At 64.1% G+C, this 17,462-nt stretch overlaps 1 protein-coding gene across 3 annotated transcripts in view; it reads right to left on the bottom strand.

The window, feature by feature from the left end:
• Positions 1–1,012: 1,012 nt before the first annotated feature.
• The window catches only part of GALNT9 (polypeptide N-acetylgalactosaminyltransferase 9), a 31,444-nt gene continuing 14,994 nt past the window's right edge, over positions 1,013–17,462 (bottom strand). For 2 of the 3 annotated variants that reach the window (XM_037161098.2, XM_037161099.2), the window contains exons 3-11: positions 15,742–15,908; positions 14,713–14,887; positions 13,604–13,801; positions 11,175–11,292; positions 5,571–5,756; positions 4,171–4,308; positions 3,591–3,686; positions 2,731–2,898; positions 1,013–1,765 (exon numbers count right to left, since the gene is read on the bottom strand). In XM_037161098.2, coding sequence (XP_037016993.2) covers positions 1,619–1,765; positions 2,731–2,898; positions 3,591–3,686; positions 4,171–4,308; positions 5,571–5,756; positions 11,175–11,292; positions 13,604–13,801; positions 14,713–14,887; positions 15,742–15,908 — 1,393 coding nt within the window. In that variant the 3' untranslated portion in view covers positions 1,013–1,618. Of the gene's footprint in view, positions 1,766–2,730; positions 2,899–3,590; positions 3,687–4,170; positions 4,309–5,570; positions 5,757–11,174; positions 11,293–11,528; positions 11,990–13,603; positions 13,802–14,712; positions 14,888–15,741; positions 15,909–17,462 lie in introns of those variants that run through there. The other variant, XM_053669938.1, reaches the window with a different exon arrangement.

Genomic DNA, 17,462 nt, shown 5'->3' with positions numbered 1-17,462 from the left:
CCGGGAAGCTCAGTGGGTGGAGCATCATCCCGCAAGCCAAGAATGTAGTTTCGATCCCCTGTCAGGGCACAGACAGGAATCAACCAATGAAGGCATCGGCAAATGGAACTATAGACCCGTCTCTCTCTCTCCCACTTTAGACAAAAGAAATGTGGAAATGGGGGCCAGAGGGTGCAGGGATTGGGGGTGGGGCCCCCACAGTCCAGGGGTGGAGCTGGATGCCATTCTGAGCCCAGGATGGTGGTCAGGGGGAGGGGAGGGGAACGCGTGTCTCCATGAATTAGAAAGATGGAGAAGCGCAGAATCATTCCTTGTCCCCAGGGCCCAAGAACCGTGAACGCTCCTATGACCTCCCTGCCCAGGGACATGGAGACGAGTGCCACACTGCTGTCCTCTGATCTGCGGGAAGAACCCCCCTCCTCCCCCGGGACCAGGGACCCAGGGCAGCACCAGCTGTCACTCCGCCTCTCCCTGAAAAGGCGCCACCTGGCTCCGTGGCCGCCATGTTGTCCCGGAAACGGAAGCCGGGCTCCGGCCACGGCGAGGCGACCCCTGGGGGCGGTGCACACCCCAGCCGGAGGCCTGCGCGGTCTGGAAGCCTGCCCGAGTCACGCCATGAGGGGGAGAAGCTGGAATGGTAAGTGACCACGGTTCTGCCCGGGGAGGCCCTCTGCACCCCGGGAGCTGGGCATCGCCTCACAAAGGCTTGGACTGTTTGACCGCGGGGCGGCCGGGCCGGCCCTGGGGCCCCGTCCTCGGACACCTGAGGGCCCTACTGTCCAGTGTGGGGGCAGGAGTAGCAGCTGCCCGGCCCTGTATGTGATAGGGAGGGGGAGGGGCAGGCCCTTTTCTGGTTTCTCTCCCGGGGTCCTGCGGTCTTCACCAAGCCTGTGTGGTCCGGGGGCTCCAGCACAGTCCAGGGCGGGGGAGGGTGGGGGCGCTGCTTCTCAACTCCGCCCTGGGGCCCCAGAGCCGCTGCACGGATGATACGTAGCAGGTGGGCGTGGCCGTGGCCATGTGCGGATAAAACTTTATTTATAAAAACGGGCCGGGGCCGTGCGTCCTTGTTTGCTGGCCTTACAGCAACAAGGAGAGGCGCCTGGCCCGCGTGAGATGCTGGGACAGGGATGCTGCCCTGACCAGTTCCGACTCCACGGACCAGACGTGTGTCTCTGTCACGTAATCTGCTCTGCACTGGCCTGACGCTGCCCTGTGGGCACAGCCTTGAGACACTGTCCGAGCTGAGATGGTGCTTTGCTTGCTCCTGGTGTCCAACCGGGCGACCACTGGAGGGGGGGCACATCAGCGAGGGCTGGCCTGCTGCTCTGAGACCCCGGGGGCATTTCTGCGGGGGGTGTGCAGCGGCTCTGGCACATGCAGAGATGGCCGTCCAGGCGGCTGCGCAGGAAAGCCTCGGAAAAGGCACGTGGTTCGGAGCCAGAGCTGACTGTGGGCCCCTCGGGCAGAGCCGCCCGGCTGGGAGGGTCCAGAGTCCAGAGGGCAGCCCCTCTGACCCACACCCACCAGCCGCCCAGGAGAGGGCCCAGCCCAGGATGGCGCGGGCCCAGCTGGGTCCTCTGGGCTCCGGCCCCCGGTGGGCGGGGAGGCCGGGCGGTGGTCAGTGCCGGACGTGCTTGAGCCAGTTCCGGATGGCCCACTTCTGCCCCGAGCAGCGCTGCAGCACCAGCCGCAGCCCGAAGTTGGCGTCCTTGGACATCTCCACCTCCAGGCACCTGCCGGTGTCCCGGCTCACGATGGGGCCGCTCTGCGGGGCGGGGACGCCGAGTCAGCACGCGCACCCGGGGCCGCTGTGAGGGCCTCCCGGGAGTGAGGGACGCGAGCCCGGGGTCCTGTCTGTCCCCACGTCTTTCTGTCCTCCCAGCTCCCCCCATCAGCCCTCCCACCTGCTGCCCCAGCTTCCCGGGGTCTGAGGGGTGACTGGGACAATGGAGCCCGAGGCCCTAAGATGCACATTTCCCTGCGTGTCCCTGCCTGTGAGTCCCCTGTCCTTCCCAAGCCATAGCCAGCCCTCCCTGTCCTGGCCCCTGGGGACAACTGGCCCTTGTGGGCTCCCTCCAGCAGCCTCCCTGTGACCGGAGCCCCAGTGTCGTGGGCCTGCTCCGCAGTGTGTCCTGGGCGACGTCACTGCCCGGCTGGGAGCTCAGGTGCGGGTGGGGGGTCGGGGATGGGAGGAGTGGGGCCTGCCTCGTGTGGCAGCGAGGACCCCAGGCAGGGAGCGGCCACACATGCTGCCCTGTTCTTGGGCGCAGGGTCCCAGCTGCACACTGAGGGTTCGAGGGCTGTTCACACCCAGGGTGGGGCCCATGTGAGGAGGGGTCGGAGATGCAAGAGGAGCCGGGTGTGCGGGGTCTGGCCCACCATCCAGGGGCCACCTCTGAACTGCCAGCCCAGGTCTCTGTCCTCAGGGCTTGGCTTCGAACCCAGCAGCCCCCAGAGGACCAGAGGGGTCGATGCCGGTGCAGCCGGAGCACTTGGGGTCTGGCCCCCAGGCCGTGGCCTGCAGCGGGGTGAGGGCTTCCCCCAAACCCCCCTCATCACGACGCTGGAGGAGGTGAGAGTGGGGGGTCCCCCCAGCGGGAGCAGCAGCAGGGCTGTGACCTGGCTGTGACCCTGTGCCTGTCACCTCACCCTGTTGAGTCAGGGTTCAGGTGGAGGCAGCTGATCCGGGCCCATCGCTGCCCCCACTCCCACCCAGTCTGCCCCACTGACCTGGGTGAAGTCCCACAGCCGCTGTGCCGGCCGGGCCACATCCTCGCATTTCTTCAGGGCGGGCGCGCGGGCCCTGCCGTCGTCCACCAGGCACTTGGAGTCAGGCAGGAAGGCGGTGGAGCCCAGGGGGCCCAGCTGCAGCAGGCCCTCGGTGCTGTAGCGCACGAGCTGCGGAGAGGCCGGGGGCCGGAGTCACCCTGGGCAGGGATGGCCCTGCTTCTGGCCTGGCCCTTCCGTCCAGTCCACAGGGTCCCTCTCAGCAGAACGCCTCAGTCCCTTCCCCACCCCTGCGGGGCCTGCAGCCAGCCCCCAAGGCCGCTTCATCTGCCCTCAACCAGGAGACAAAGGTGCCAGCACCGCCCAAGGTCTCACGTGCTGCGGCGCTAGTTCAAGTCGTTTGCAAACCACAGGCTCACAGCAGAGTACAGCCTGCATGCTCCTGCCCCCACCCAGACGCGCGACCTTGGGCCAGTTTCGCTGCCTCTCTCGCCTCGGTGCTCCTGTCTGTTGGCCGGTCTGACAGCACCCGGCCCCCCGGCTCTGGGAAGGACCCAGTGGACGCCAGTGGACGCCGAGTAAAGTGTGCAACCGGCAGCGAGAGCTCCCTGGGCCTCATCTCTCTGAGTGTGGCGCCTGCGCGGTGGCAGATGCCCCGCCCACAAGTGAGCTGGAGCCACTCAGCAGCCGGGTCCTGTCCATTTGTCCGTCCAAGACGCAGGGGAGCCGAGGCACCGGGGTCAGAGATGGCCTAATGTCTTGCCCCTCACTTCCCTGGGGTGTGTGCACGTGTTTGTGCGTGTGCACGTGCGCGCGTGTGCCTCCGGGGGGCCCAGGTGCTGACCGGGTGAGCGCCGCCCTACCTGGGACGCCATCCCGTGGCAGGGGTAGAGGATCGCTCGGTCATCGTCCTCCGCGCCCTGGTCCAAGCAGTAGCCGCTGGCTTTGCTGTTTCTAACCTACAACCCGACACCAGTGGAGAAGCCCTTGCCGGACCGTGCCAAGGCCATGCTGGGGGTCCCCTCCCACCCCGCCCCCTGACCTGGGCAGAGGGGTCTTCTGCTCTGGGCAGGGCAGGGGCTGGGGGCTGGGGAGGAGGTGTGTGTGGGGGGGCTCCAGGAAGGGGCTCACTGGGGCGGGACTGGTGGGCTCCTCGGTAGGTGTAACCATGCTTGTCACCCTGGGACAGACAGACGTGCCTCCCACGGAAGCATGGAGACCTGGCCGCCCCTGCACAGGGGAGCACTCGCTGACCGAAAGGCGCCCGTGCCTGTGCTGCTGACCTGTCTGTGCCCACTCGGGGGGGGGGGGGGGCAGGGGCTGGGGTGTGAACAGCAGGGGGCAGGGCCCTGGAGGGTCAGGACCTGGGAGGGTGTGGTGGGGGACCCTGGGCATGGGTGGGAAGCCACCAGAGCCCAGGGCCCACCGGGGCGGAGGCGGTACCTCTCCGTACGTGAGGGTGTTGTTGTAGGTCCTCATCTCGGGGTACACGTTCTCCAGGTACCACTTGAAGCTGCGGCACTTCAGCCTCTGGCGCAGGGCCCGCCTCTCGGACACGTCCCCGAAGTCCACCCCTGGATTCTGCCAGGCGGGGGTGGGGGGGTGGGAGGCCAGGAGGCGTGAGTGCCGGTCACATGACAGGGGAGCGCCAGGATCTGGGGGTCTGCCTCCCGGGAGCAGCCCTGCCTCTCGGGGCCTCCAGGGGCCGAACCTCCCTCATCCGGGGCAGCCTCCCACTGTCCCAGGACCCTGGAAGGCCCAGCGCAGCTGTTCCTAGTGGGAGGCCTGGCTACCCCAGTCCCAGCCGGGACAGGCCTGGCGTCTCCACCCCCGCTGGCCCCCCCGCCCTTCCGGCTGCTGATCTCAGAGCCCCTGGGAGCATCTGGGCCAGGGCCTGCGGCTGCAGCACCCTGTGGTGGGCTCTCGGGCTTGGGGTATTGATGTGCACACACGTGTACCCACAGCGCACACATACGGGCACACTTGCGCGTGTGCACACAGATGCACACAAATGCATGGGTCTGCGTGTGCCCAGGAATGTGTGTATATGCACATGGAGCATAGTGAACACAAGTGTGTGCGCGTTTGCACACCCAAGCCCACTTCCCGAAGTTCCACCCCCGGCCACAGGCTGCTGGTTTGGTGCCTCCAGTCTGTGTCCAGCTCTGGCTTCCTGCCAGCAGCGGGCAGCCACTTCACCCAGCCCCCTGTCCCCAAGTACCCCCTGAGTTGTGTGGGCTGCAGGACCCTGGACTGGGGGAGGAGGCCTGCACTCCGGAGGCAGGCGGGCCCTGCACTCCGGAGGAGGTGTGTGTGGGGGGCTCCAGGAAGGGGCTCACTGGGGAGGGACTGGTGGGCTCCTTGGTAGGTGTCCAGCCACGTGGCCGGACACTGCCAAGGCCCTCGGCACCCTCTGCCTCCGCTCCCTGAGCTGCGTGGCCCCGCGCAACTGACTGGACCTCCCTGGGCCTGCCCCCTCTGCCAGGTGGATGGCAGCCCTGCCATGTGCTCCCTGTGTTGCCACAGCGGCCGTCACATCACTGTGGCCCCGAGGCTGGACTCACTGGGAAGGGCCTCTGTGTGGAAGGGGTGGCTGTGGCCTTCCTGGGGCAGCCTGCACCCAGCAGCCAGCCTGCCACAGCCAGGGTCCGCTGGCCAGCGTGACCAGCAGAGGGTGGGAGAGGCCTCCCTGGACGGGTGCTCGCTGACCAGCTAAACGGCCATTGGACAGGGCTGTCCCTGGTGGAGGTGACCATCAGGACACTGTCCTCGCTGGGAGGTGCAGGAGGCCCTGCCTCCCAGGACCCCGTGGATACCCGCCCACCCGCCTGCCCCCGGCTCACGGTCATGGGGATGTTCCAGGCCATGTACACGTGGGACTTGAAGCTGTCCATCCAGACCTCGGCCGCCCGCAGGGCATTGCGTTTGGCGTAGTAGTCGATGTCGTTGTTGTAGGGCTTCCGGGTGCGCTCGATGTGGGCCACGCGGGAGCAGGGCAGCACCTCCATGCTGCCGCCACACTGCCACACCTGCCGGGGGCCCGCGGTCAGCGGTCCTGCCCCCCCATCCCCCTCCTGCTTCCCCCACCCCTCCACCACCACACTGCACCGCTGCCCAGGGCACCCTGAGGCCTGGCCCCTGTGGGCTTGCCTGGGGGGCCACAGCCAGGGAGAAGCCGTCCCCCGAAGCCTGGACGGAGCTGCCCCCTCTCACGCGCGTTGTAAGATACAATTGAGGGGCATTTTCCCCACACATGTTCTACCCACCCCAATGTCTCATCATAACTGTTGCGTCCCCATGTCCCTGCTCCACCCCACACAGAAACCCCGAGACTGGGCACCACTGGTCAGCAGCTCCTGTGTGGAGAGTGGGTCTTGGCACAAGGGTGGAATGCGGTCACCACAGGGCATTTCTAGGAGAGGTGACAGAGCCATGGCTCCAGACTCTGTCGATTCGGTGGGTCCCATTGCATCACAAACCTCTGATTTTCCTGCCCAGCTCTAGGTGGCCGTTCGATGCAGTTTGGGCCAATGAGGTATAAGCGAAAGTGTTATGTGGAATGGGGGAGCTTTGGGGAAAGCTGGGGCTTGTCCTAAAAAGGGACAGACTCAGCTGGCAGGGCCCTTTGCTCTTTTCCCCTTCTTTCTGCTGGGAATGTGGATGTGAGGTCTGGTGGAGTGGCAGCCATTTCGTGACCACGAGGCAACAAATACGAGGCTCAAGGCATACGCAGCAAACGTGGCCAATGGAAAGTGACAAAGGGCCTGAGTTCCCACATTGTGGAGTCGCCATGTCGTCAACCATGTGCTTCCTGAGACACCTAAACACCACCCAAGCCTCGGGTGGCAGAGCTTTCTGTTGTATTCAGACCAACCAACCGGGACCAGGAGGTGTCAGTGGAATGAACGGAAGCCCCAACAATCCTGTGTCAGGGCGTTAACCTTGTTCTCTTACAGATGAAAGTGAGGACTGAGGCGCAGAGAGGCTGGGGCGTGTTGAAGGTCACGCCACTGGCCCCTGCTGTGGCAGAAAGTCGGAACCAATGGGCAAAGCCCCTGAGGTTGCTGCTTCACCTGGAACAGTGGAGGTGACACGGAGCACAGTCACGTGGCCTCAGTGTGACCATCATACCCACCGTGTGTCTCAGCCACTGATGACCTCAGTCAGTTTGGTTCATCGCCCCCCAGAAAGAAACGGCCATCATGATGTGGGGACCTGGGGTCAGCCTGCAGGCAGCTGTTCGGAGGGGAAGGGCCCAGGCGCAGGAGACCCACGGGGGACCCCCGAAGCCAAGCCCGTCAGCCCAACAGACGTCGACCCCTCAGAGCTGGGCTGTGACCAGTGGGACCCCAGAGCAAGCTGTCTGTCCTGCCCTAACAGATGAGACCTGGTGGGTGGCAGCAGATGACTTCCTCCCTGTCGGGAGGTCAGAATGCGGGGCCACCCTCCTGCCGGCCCTGCCTGAGTGAGCCCCGAGTGCCCTCAGCTGTCATTCCAGAGCTGGTGCACCTTGCAGCCACGGTCACCACCTGGTTGTCAATCTCCGGATGAGTCGGGGAGAACCTGCAAACTGGGCGTGTGCTGCTGTTCGTGGGCTGGTCTCACGTCCCGTCACTGCTCCCGGGTCCAGCCTCTAAAGGAGATGAGGCCCAAATGCCCACGGATTTCCCACCCAAGTCAGATGTGGGCCCAGCGCCGCCTCAGCCAGTTTGGGGGACAGAAGTAGTCAGACGTCCTTGGTGACTGGCCCGGAGCCTCCACTATTTCTGTGATTTGCAGATGACAGCAGGGGATTCCAGTGACAGAAATAGTTCCTTGCACTCTGAGCTGTGATTTTTATCAGCTGTCCTGCCATCGGCCTTGCCTGTGCATGGAGAAGCGTCCAGTGTTTAAATCGGGGCCGAGTGGAGCCGTTCTCCCCAGTGTGGGTTCCGGCCAGAAGGTTTGCTGGCCGTGGCCCTGGCTGCCGGAGATAACAGTGTCTTCAGTAGCTGCCCTGACTGAGCACCTGACTTTTGCCTTTGTAACAATCCACACATCCAACTGATGAAATGGATCTCCCCCTTCCACTCCACAATCCACCCATCATCCACCATCCGCCAGGCGAGGAAAGCAGGTTGAGAGGGGACGCCAGCTCAGGGTCCGAGCCCAGGTCTCCAGACGCCGACCGGAGGCCCAGCAGGTCCAGGCTGAGGCTGATGGACACAGTGTCCCGCCCCAGAGGCTGTGTCACCTGGCGCCAACCCAAGAGGCCCCCAAAGACCATTTTCCTTTTGGAAGCACGAAATTTCCCACATGAGCAAAACCCAGGGCTTCACAACTGCTCTGGAGAAAACTGCATCACTTCCAGAGACTTCCCATCCAAACCGCTTTGTAAAAGGGATGGTGGTCCACCCCGGGCCCCACCCCCCCGGGCCATTCCGGAAACCCTGACACCAGCGGCCACAGGCAGGAGCGAGGTCTCCAGGGCAGAGCTTGGCTGGATTTCGCTTGGGAAAGGAAGTCCTGTCTCCAGTCCTCAAGGCCCCTCCCGACCTCCGACCTCCAGGTCAGGGGCTCTAGGCGCAGCCCCGCAGGGCGTCTGGTGTCTGCCGGAATTTGGGAGCCGCTGTGCTAACGGCCTCGGGCTCCCCCGCACCCTGGACTCAGCTGTCACCGGCTACATCCTCTGCTCACTAGGCGTCTCTCCACCCGGCGGCCCCCCAGAGCCTGGGCTCCAAATTTGGTGGCTTGCTCTTCACCCCGAGACTCCCCACTCGTACAGGGAGTCAGCTCGGCGTGGCCCTGGGACTCGGAATCTCCGCCGAGAGCCCCCTCCAGGCACAGCCCCCACTTTGGTCTTCCTTCCACCGTCCCCCCAGGAGGCGAGTCTGCGTTTGAGGCCATGGTTCCCGCACACCCAACCGCTGCAGCGGGAGCGGAGGACCGGGCCCGAGACAGAGGAGCAAAGAGCCCCCACTTCCCTGCAGCCCTGGGCTTTCCTCGGCGGGACGCCCACGCGCGGCTTGGTCTTGACCTCTGCGGGCTCCACGGACCCGATGCATTCTTGTTCCCTAATGGGCTCCAGGACGTCCCTCAGCAGGGACGAGCCGTCCGCATTCCTACAGTCGCAGAGAGGACACTGGCCCCGAGACCACGGAATTGCTCCTCTAATTGGGTCGCATCGATCAGGAGGGTTGTGTGGGCGTCTGCGCTAATGACACTTCAGAAGCAGCAGCGGCTTCAAGACCTGTGTGTGTGGGCGCAGAGTCCCAGGAAGGCGGGGGAGAAGCACGCGGAAGGGAGGGGGGCCTGGCCGCTCCCCAGGGGACACCAGCTGGGGTGGGGGCAGGGGCCTGGCAGCGACAGGCGTCAGCAAGGCAGGTGGGGGTGGCTCTGGGGCTTGGAAAATGCTTGGCCCCGGTTTCCAAGCTCCCTGGGAGCACCGGGCCCCAAGGTGCCCACGGACAGTCTCTTTCTGCTGTCCCTCAGAATAGGGCTGGCTGGTCCCCTCAGCTGGAGTTCAAGGTCAGACAGGCCTTCTGCATATAAGCACACGCCAGGCTCCCGGGGGCTGGTGTGCTGACACCAGCTTTCCTGATTTGTGTCCACATCCGTGCTGCTCACGCCCAGGCCTAATTATACCTTCACCTGGGCCCGCACCTGCACCTGTGCCCCCACCTGCGCCCACACCGCCGCAGTCAGCAGACATCTCTGAAGGTCTGAAGAGGGGGCATCTGGCAAGAAGACCAGGCTCTGTGACCATGGGGTGACCCCTGGCCTTGGTCCCCACTGGGCCAGGTGGGGTCTGGGCCTGATGCCAGCATTTGGGGGACTCTGCCGGATCCAGGTCTCAATCCCATTTCTAGCACAGATGCCTGAGGGCTGACTCTCAGTGTGCGCTGTAGAATCGAACCCCTTTGGAGAATGACACACAGCAGCGAACAACCCTACGCTGCTTCCAAGGACCTGAGATTCGGCCTAAGTGTCATGTATCAGACGCAAGAGAATTTTTTATGCACTTGGGGGAGTTTCTGCTGTGATATCGGACAACGAAAGTGCTTGAAGAGAAAAGGAAATACATTACATTTATAAACGTCGTTTTAAAAGGTTCAAGGGAATTTAACTACCGGCAGAAATGGAACTGATTGTTTAGTGGCAGTTAGTCTGTTCAGCCTGAGTTAATCAAACATTAATCAAAGAAAAGGGGGGTGGTGGTGAGTGTTATTGTATTAGATTTGTAACCATAATGCCACGATCTCGGGTTAACGTCAAAGCTTAAAGCAAACAGGATTGGAAATGTGCCACTTCCATACGCTGTATACAAATGTTTAAAAATTGGCCTTAATCCGTTCTGTGAGTAAAGGCCCACAGGCAAAAATCAAAACAAACGAAACCCCAGAACGTACGCACACCAACCGGAGCTCACCGCGCCTCACCCGGGGCAGCCCACCACGGCCCCTCCTCACCCCACCTGGCAGCCAACACCTCCCTCAAAACGCCTCGAGATGCACGCGGGGTCTGGCCGTCCCCGCAGGCTGCCCTCTGACCCCCAGCCAAGAATCACAGAGGCCAGAGGGGGCCCTGCTTCAGTCCCGCCTGCCTCCCACCCTGCCCTACAGGCCTCCGTGGTGATGGGCACACAGGCGGCCCTGCCTCAGGGCCTTTGCACAGTGCCCGGGACACCCCTGCTCCCTCCCCTGCTCCCCCTCGGCACCTGGGCCTCTTCAGGGGACGCCTTCCTGGACAGCTATCTTTGAATTGCGTGCAGGCCCCTTCCCGTGCTCCCAGCCTCCTCCTGCTGCTTCCGCCCTTCCTCTGGTCCCTCCATCCTGCTTCTGCTTCGTTCCTGCCCAGGCCTGGCACACCTCAGCTCCCTACGGCAAACTTGGGCTCGGGGAAGGGGCTGCAGAGGGTCTCGGCCCCGCTCTGGCTGGAAGCCTGGTCCCTGAGCGCTGAAGATCGCAAAAGCCACCTGCCACCAGGCACCAGGCTGGGGTTCTGGGCTGTCCTGCTCCCATGCCCTGTCCAGGGAGCGCTGTCCCCGGGGACCCATACCCTGAGGCCCCACACGATACAGCCTGCTCCCAGTGGGGCTGCCACTGGACCGTTAGGGCACCCCAGAGAATGAGCCTCTCCTGCCAGGGTCTCTGATTAGCAACCAAGACTCTTCCAGAACCTTCTGTCAGTTCTCCAAGCAGCCAGGGGAAGGAGGCGATGGGGGGGGGGGGAGTTCCCCACCCACAGCAGCCTGAACTCAAGTGCGATCCAGCAAAGGCCAAGTGCTCGAATAATCAAAACACACAGAAAATACGGTGAGTCATGGTATTCAGCAAACTCCAGTCCCAGTGCCTTCGGCTGCTTTCTCTGACTCTCAGCCTGGGCCTCGCGTCCCACGGGCGGAACAAACCGCTCGGGCCACAGCCGACCCCAGGGCAGCCCCACAGCGCCCTCCACGGGCCACTCACCCTCATGCCGAGCTCGATGTTTTCGCCTCCGTACACCTCCATGCCCGGGTCCAGGAGACCGATGTCCCCGAAGTACTCTCGGTCCACCACGAACGAGCAGCCGATCATGGCGGGGGTCCTGGGGGAAGCAGACAGTGGCACGAATAGATGGGGGGGCGGCGTGCCGGGGGGCAAGCACAGCCCAGGCCAGCACCTGGTGGGCCCCAGGGGCCCACAGGGCGCCGGACCTCCCCTCCTGGGCCGCAGGCACTGCCTCCGGGCCTCGGTATCTGGTCGGCTCCGCGCATCGGGAGTCTGGGCTGAGATGGGCAGCTGGGAAGCGGCGTCAGCGGCACGTCCCTGCCCACCACGCACCGCGCAGTCGGACAGCGCCAGTGTCCTCGCTCCCATTATTCCATTTACATCGACGCAGTTGAACGTGTCGTCCAGTCTGTCCTGAGCAACCGTATCTGCGAAGTCGCGCGTCGATGTGCCGGTTGCAGTGTCCCCCAGGACGCATGACCAGTCGGCCGGTGCCCTGCGTCCCCTCCCGGGTGGTGGTCTTACGGAGCAATGCAGGTGGGCCGGGCGTGCATCGGGCAGCGCTGCTCGGCTTCGCTGCGACTGGTATTGCACGACCTTCCGGAAAAATCTCTCTCCGGCAAGAAATAGGCGAGTCCGTGTGTTCTGGGCAGGCAGGATCTCCCAAGCTTTTGATGGAAGATTTCGCCTCCAAACACAGCGAAGCCCCCTGCAGGCTGAGGGTGGCGCTTGCTCTCACTTCTGAGGGCGGGTGCAGCCCCTCTGGTCCCCCAAGGTGCCGGAGGCTGAGGCGCCGCCTTCTCTGCTCCTGCCCGCCCCCAGCTCCCGGGGAAATTAAATTCCTCTGCAGTGAAATCAACAGAGAAAGATCGGCCTCCCAGAACCCAAGATAAAAGCAGCATTCCACCCCCGCTGGGAAGTCAGAGGTCAGCGCTGGTCAGTTTTCCAGGAAAACAGGGGTTGAACAGCCGCCGCCCTTTTCTTCCCACAAAAGTCCGATCTGCTCTGTCTCCGGGTTCGGGCTGCCAGTGCCCCAGCCGCTGCTGTGTGATCCCACCGGGAAGCACGGGGCTGGGTGAGCTGCAGCCCACGGTCACCGGTGCTTATTTCTCCCGTCGCCTTAACTGAGAAAACGTTCCCGGGTGATCTCTGGTGGGCTGAGCTGCGAATTCACCGCCCAGCCTGTGATCACCGGCAACGTTTGTGTTTTCATTTTTGCTGTGCGTTCCAAAGTGAACTCCAACGAGTCAGCAGGCGCTGAATTTATTTGCATAAGAAACCCTGCGGGCTGCAGGCTCAGCTCCAGGGGAGACGTGCTGCCCGTGCTGAGGGGCTTCCTCGCCTCCGCTGACGTGCAGCCGCTCACAGGAGAGGTGCGGGTGTGCGTGTGCACGTGTGCGCACAGGAGTCGGGGTGTGTGCACGAGTGTAGTGAATGGCAAAAGCCTTCCTAAGCTGGCCCTTCAAACGTCAGCCCCGCCCCTCACGGCCAGCATGGCTGCTCCGTGTCCCTCAGGACGAGGGCAGCAGTGTCTCCTGCCAGGCCCCAGGGAGCTCAGTTGTCCCAGAGCACGACCGCCTGGTGCCCCTGTGGGCTTCCCAGGGGCTCGGCGCCCAGGGGAGGGGCTGCAAACCACGGAGGCCGAGTCCGTGGTGGAACCGGACCACAGAGCCGCAGCCGAGTGTCGGAAGGCGGACAGGCAAGGGCTGTGGCTGTGGGTGACAGGGACCGGAGGAGTGACAGCGACGGTGGCCAAGCAGAGACCACACGCTGCCTGGACTGGGACCACTGCCCAGCTCCACCCAGCCCCACCTTGTGGGAACCTGGGCCTTTCCATTTTTCAAAAGATGCTGGACTTGGGTATTTTTATCATAAGAGTCTTTCCATTTTCATGTCTGGGAAGGTGTCTCAGAACAAGTGCTTCTCGGGAAGGAGTCCAGTGGAGGGTGGGCAGGGCCTGCTGCGCGGTGCCTGCCGAGGTCCCGGCCCCGGCGACGGCGCTGCCGCCTCCCCCGGGCTGCGTCTGTCTGTCTCCGTCTCCCGGTGCCTCTGTCCCTCTCCACTCTCGGACACTCTTCGCTCCTGCGTCTCTCTGTTCGTCTGTCCCCTGTCACCTGTCTTGCTCCCTCTCACTTTCTCGCTGGTGTCGGCCCTGTTCTCCCCTCTCTGTGTGTTTCTCATCCCCCGGCTCTTTCTGTCTGTCTGTCTGTCTGTCTCTCTGTCCTCTCCCCACCGGACCTTGTCGTTACCCAGGTCACAAACCAGAGCCAGCCCCCCAGTTCCCCGTCCCCACCCCCCACCTGGCTGCACCTGCGGATTCCAGGTCCCCGCCGGCGCCAGGCTTTCTGCACGGAGCATCCCCCCACCCCCACCCCCACCCCATGCTGCCTCCCCCCACAGCGGCCCACCTGATGGGCGCGGCCTCGTCGCCGCGGTCCAGCCAGTCCTGGGGCGGGACGATGTACATGCACCAGAGCCCCCAGTTGTAGCCGTGGGCCGCGCTGGCGTACTGCTGCACCTCGAACGTGTCGAACTTGATGTTGTCGATGGCGGGCAGCACGATGCGCCGGCGGTCCTCCCGGATCCGTGTGAGGGCGGGCTCGGCCCTGTGGGGGGGATGCACCTCAGGAGGAGCCACGCACCCCAGCAGGGAGCCCAGAGCCAGGCGGCCACAGGGACGTCTCCCGCTGGGAGCTTCAGGGTCGTCGGGCACAGAGCCCCCCTCGCTGGAGGTCCCACCGGCCTGGGGCAGCCGGGGCTCTCAAAGCCGAGAGGGCCACACCTGTGGCCTCTCCCCAGGGCCGGCCCAGCCCCACGCTCCTGCAAAGGCGGCTCCATCAGGAGCAGCCACTGGAGGGACAGCTGGGGGTTGCAGTGCGGGGCTCGGCTCAGCTGGGCAGCTGGGTGGGGACCTTCCCTCCTTCTGTCTGTGCCCAGTGTTCACCTGCCTTTCAGCTCCGAGAGCTGGATTGACTAGTCAGTGTCAGCAACGTGCGCAGAGAGAAAGTGCTCTCCGGAAACGCCAGGTCTGCTAGTGCGCAGGAGCCTGGGGGAGGCCGCCCTGGCAGGGGAGGGCTGTTTGCAGGCGGAGAACTGGGTTTTCAGTGGCACAGACTGAAGTTGCACCGGCTTCAAACCGCGCTTTGCCGGGACAGACTGGCGGCACTCCAAAACAACCCCCGAGTGCTGGGCATTCAACAACTACCAGAGGCACCGGAAGGTCCCAGGCACACTGTGTGGTCCTCGGGCACCCTGTTGGGGGCAGACAGTACGGTGGAAGGTGACAGATGTCACAGGACCAACAGCTGTCTCAGGAGGTGGCAGAGAGACAGAAATGGAGGGCAGAGGGGACCCCACCTGGGTCAGGCACGTGCTGGGGCAGAACCAGCCCTCAGAACCGGCTCCTGGTCTAGGGGGCTGGGGTGCCCAGGAGAGCGGAGGATCGGGGCCTGGGGGGCCGCGCCCCAGCGCCCACCTGCACCCAGGCTGCAGCCAGGCCGCCCGCTCCCACCCTCACCAGCCGGTGCTGAACTCCACGTGGGCGTCGAAGAAGCCGACGACGGGGGCCGTGGCCACCTTCCAGCCCTGCAGCCGCGCCCGGATCAGGCCCTCGCGCCTGCTGTTGCGGACGATCTTCACCAGGCCCGGGTACCTCTTGTGGACGTACTGGTCCAGGTTGAACTTGAGCTCCACTGTGCGGGGCACACAGAGACAGCTCAGCACCTCCACTCCAGGTGGGGCCCAAAGTCACGAGGCGCAAGGTCCATCTGGACGGGTTGGGGCGCTGTGTGCCTCGCCCCACATTCCGTAAGCGTGTGGGGGACCCACCACGGCTGGACGTGGTTCAAGGTGCTGGGGAGACCACGCAGGGGCAGACCCACCCCCGACCCCCGTGAAGCTGGCGTATGGGGGGACGGACAAGAACAGAGAAGACGACTCAGGCAGAGATGCATTGTGGAGGCAGGAGGGATGGGACTGGAGTATTCAGCCTCCACAGGGACTGACGTCCCTGCACATGGGCCCTCCACACAGGGGAATATTGTTCAGCCTTGAAAAGGGAATTTCTGCCCTGGCTGGTGTGGCTCAGTGGACTGAGCACCAGCCTGCGAACCAAAAGGCCGCCGGTGTGATTCCCGGTCAGGGCACGTGCCTGGGTTTTGGTCCCCAGTAGGGGGCGCACGAGAGGCAACCACACATGGATGTTTCCCTCTTTCTCCCTTCCTTCCCCTTTGTCTAAAATAAATAAGTAAAATCAAGAAAGAGAGAAAGAAGTTCTGACACCGGCTACAGCGTGGAGGGGCCTTGGGAACACTGTGCTCAGTGACATAAGCCAGACTCCACCTCCATGAGAGACAGGAAAGGCCAAGTTCAGAGACAGACACAGAGGGTGGAGCCGGGGCCGGGCTGGGGGAGGGGTGTTAGGGCCTCAGGGGGACAGAGCGCAGTTTGGAAAGACGGAAAGTTCTGGAGACGGGCGGCTGCCTTTGGCCGCTGCCTGGGCACGGTGACGCGCTCCCTGTCCCCAGGTGCCACGCTGGCCGCTCACCATTGTCACTGTTGTCGTCCACCAGGATGACCTCCTTGAGGAGCGGGGAGGGCGTGTGGTTGACCACGCTGTGGACGGAGCGCAGGATGACGGACAGCGCCTCGTTGACGAAGATGAAGACCACAGACATCTGGGGCAGGTCGTCCGAGTAGGTCACCTGTCTGCACCTGCGGGGGCGGGCGCGGGGTGGCATCAGCGCTCTCACTGGCGGCGGCCCTGCAGGAGGCCGGCACAGCTGACCTCGGAACCGTAAATCCCAGTTCCAATGACAGAGAGCGGCAATGTCACAAACGGAAGACGGCCAGACCCAGGGAGTTGGTGCGGTCGCAGTGGCCTCAGAGCTCCGGGTGTCCAGGCCCTGAGCCCCAGCCGCTCCCTCCCCGCTGAAAGGCGTCCGCGCCCCATTCGGACCACACCAGACACAGGAGAGGTGCAACGGCACAGTGATCCCCGAGCCAGGGTCCAGCAGAGGGGACGGGGGTGGGGACCCAGCCCGGAGCCCACGTCAGCTCTGTCCACACCCGAGACAGGCAGCACCGTGGGCCCACAAGCGGCAGGCGTGGTTCCCGGGTGATGGGCTGCCGGAGCAGATGTCGAGGCAGCTACCGGCCCAGACTGTCATCTGCAAGGGAAGCCTCGCCGTTCGGAACCCAAAGTACCAATGGGCTGGGCCATGGCTGAGAACCGGGAGGACAGGATGGCCCCCACCCTCCGCTGAAGCTGGAGCCCGGCAGTGGCTGGCTGCCCGGCACTGCCCTGCTGACCTGGGCCACAGGCCTCAGCCCAGGGCCCTTGTCACTCAGACAGAGGCTTTCTGACGAGAAGTCTTCACTCTATTTTTCTGTCACGGAAAAGGGCTGCGATGCACAGTTTTCGTGAACTTGCAAAGTGCATAAAACCGGCCTCGGGGACGAGGTGTGGGTGGGGCCTGCGTGGGGTCCCGTGCCTCCTCTCACGGAGCTCAGGGTCCCCGCACTGCGTGGTCTCTGCCCCCCAGGTCGTGAGCCCCAGGAGCCGGCCCCTGGCTGCCTCAGCCCAGGACTGTGCACAGCAGAGCCGCACAGAGATGAAGATGCAAACGGAGCCGGGGCTGCTGCCCCAGGGGAAGCGCCGGGCTCCTCTTCTGCCTCAACCTTCCGGGGTCAGAACAGGACAGAGTCACCTCTGGACGGGCCAGAAGCAACACTGTGTCCCCAAGGGCTGTTTGCAAAGACACAGGAAAGCAGATGCTGAAACCATGGAGCAGTCGATACCAGACTGAAATTAGCCTCAGTGTCACTGTGTCAGCTTCCTGCCTTGGGCGTCACTGTCCCCTTCCCGTCTCAGAGACACCGCGGCCCTGGGCTGTCCCCTGGTCAGAAAGCTGAGTGGGCTTCTGCCCAATATCCCTCAGACAGACACTCTGCCTCCGCGGCGACCTGTGACCCCCGGGTTGGCAACACTGCACCTCAGCTGCTCAGAGTGGACAAGAGAAAGGACCCACATGGGCCCTGACGGCTGACTCAGAGGTTGTCCCCCGGCCCCCGGCTGGGACTCCCTGAAGCCAGGGTCAGAGGCACTGACTGGGACATGACCTGCTAGTGGCCTGGTGACCGGAAAGGCGCATTTCTCAAGTCTGGCCGATTCCGGCTCTCTGGGGAGCGTGCAGACCCCCACAGCGCTGGACGCCCCGGGTGCCGCTCACATGTGGCCGAGTCGGTGCACTCGCACCAGGCCCCGGG

This window comes from Artibeus jamaicensis, unplaced genomic scaffold, assembly GCF_021234435.1.
Source record: "Artibeus jamaicensis isolate MK-2021 breed Jamaican fruit bat unplaced genomic scaffold, CSHL_Jam_final contig_525, whole genome shotgun sequence".
Taxonomy (NCBI): Eukaryota; Metazoa; Chordata; class Mammalia; order Chiroptera; family Phyllostomidae; genus Artibeus; species Artibeus jamaicensis.
Note: the sequence above shows the minus strand (reverse complement) of the source record. Positions and strands in the feature narration are given on the sequence as shown.